The 2072-nt window shown below is 28.5% G+C and overlaps 1 protein-coding gene across 1 annotated transcript in view; it reads right to left on the bottom strand.

Moving 5' to 3' along the window:
* Positions 1-720: 720 nt before the first annotated feature.
* Positions 721-2072, bottom strand: part of LOC105626507 (ABC transporter G family member 23-like) — a 7181-nt gene continuing 5829 nt past the window's right edge. The window contains exon 8 of the mRNA XM_012207807.1: positions 721-975. Within this exon, the coding sequence (XP_012063197.1) occupies positions 721-975 (255 nt within the window). The remainder of the gene's footprint in view (positions 976-2072) is intronic.

Genomic DNA, 2072 nt, shown 5'->3' on the forward strand with positions numbered 1-2072 from the left:
TTTACAGAAAAACTGCAAAAGATAAAAATTATTTATTTTCTTTTCATAGAGCTTTAAGAATTTTTTCAGAATTTTTTATCAACTTTTTAGTATTGAATTTTCTCATTGGCAACTTTTTTTATCAACATGAGAAAATGCGATATTAAAAAATTCTTAGAACTTTATGGAAAAAAAATAATTTTTATCATTTAGCTATTTTTCTGTAAAATTAATAGTATTTAAGTAAAAAATATTGAAAATCAATATTTGATGATTTTTAGTAATTAATATCTTGTTAATCATTGTGAAAATTGTAAAATGATAGAAAACTTTTTGACTCAGTTTAGTCCGCTCTACCCTTATGCAAGAGTTTTCGTTATCAAACATTCTACACAGACATGTTAATGCTATTGTCGCTTGTAAACATGTCTAGCGACGGCAAACACGCATCTCGTGTGCGATCTTATCTCGCCCGCTTGTATTTGGGCGAATTTGGCTATTTTTATGAATTAATATCTCATTAACCATTGCGAAAATTGCAAATGATACAGAACTTTTCGACTCAGTTTATTTCATTCTATCTATGCAAAAGCACTTTGGCAAAAATTGAAGAACACCCTGTATATATTAGATCAAATTAGATGAAATGTTCTACGTATGCGTCTATTTAAACTTTGCAGTTTATGTCAGACTGCTTTTGTTTTTCTTTTAAAGAATTTTCTTTAGACATTTTAAATAATATTACAAAGTCTTTCGTCTTAAACCAAGTATAGTTACGATAAAATAAAACAATATCCATCCCACAATTATTATAAAACCAATATAAACTTGCTCTTCAAATACAGAATAACCTTTGTAGATGATTCCTCTCATAGATATAGAGGGCAAAGTAGTTGGCAACATATAGCTGATCCATCGAAGCCCTTTTGGCATTCCTTCTACTGGCCATATACATCCTATGATTTTTTGTGAATTAGTATATTTAAAAAAATTCAACTACAGTAAATAATAATCTTTCATAAATATTATTAATTTTAACAAACGTTTACTAAAATTTTTTATATTATTTGCGACATTTGTCAACAAAATTATCGTAATGTAACTTTATACTAAAATTTTGCTTAATTTCAAGTAAGCATAACTTCATAAAAAATTGACGTATTTAAAAGTTTTTTTTCACAATAGTAGAAGCTGTACTTTAAAAAATTTTTCATAAATTTTGAATTTATTTTTACTTCCGCCCTTCTTTTCTAAAGGAAGAAGATGTCATGTCTCTAAAAAATTACATAATTTAATACATCTTGTGGAGTAAAATGAACTTTTTTCACGAATGTCATGATATAATCTTTGTAAAGTATGTACTTTTTCTTTCAAATTAAGAAAAATAAAGCTTTGTATGATTTTTTTTGTTCAACGTATCAACGTTTACTTATGTTTTATTTTTGTTCAATTTCCTCCATCAGCATTAACCAATGCGCATCAAAAAGAGGTTGCTGTTTGGATTTTGCATATCATATGCGCATATGCAAATCTACTACTGTCTCATTTTTGAATAATTTCGTGCAAACTTATGTATGTATATTAATGCAAATTTTAATTGTGGCCTGAGGAATTTTTTAATATATGTGATCTTCTAATTCCCGAAGATTTATTGATAGTTTTTCAAACTTTATAGCGTTCTTCCCATTATCTCACATACATGAATTTAAATCGAACTGAAGTAAGAACTGTACTACAAGTGCTGTTAGTACATATTTTTAATTACAGTATTGTTTTTACTGGCGTTTAAATTCTATCGTGACATGCGTGAGATATAATGGAAAGAAGACTACAAAGTTTGGAAGGATTGCCAACGAATTAGAAGCAGCACTACACCAAATATAGTGAAAAACTCCTCAGATCAATTAGAGCTTGCATATAGCAAGAAATTATATGAGAACGAGGTAAGAATACAAAATTATAAAATATAAAATATAACTAAGGTCTCTCCCAATATACACGCATACAAATACACACACACACACACACACACACACACACACACACACACACACACACACACACACACACACACACACACACACACACACACA

This window comes from Atta cephalotes (assembly GCF_000143395.1).
Source record: "Atta cephalotes unplaced genomic scaffold scaffold00005, whole genome shotgun sequence".
NCBI classification, from domain to species: domain Eukaryota; kingdom Metazoa; phylum Arthropoda; class Insecta; order Hymenoptera; family Formicidae; genus Atta; species Atta cephalotes.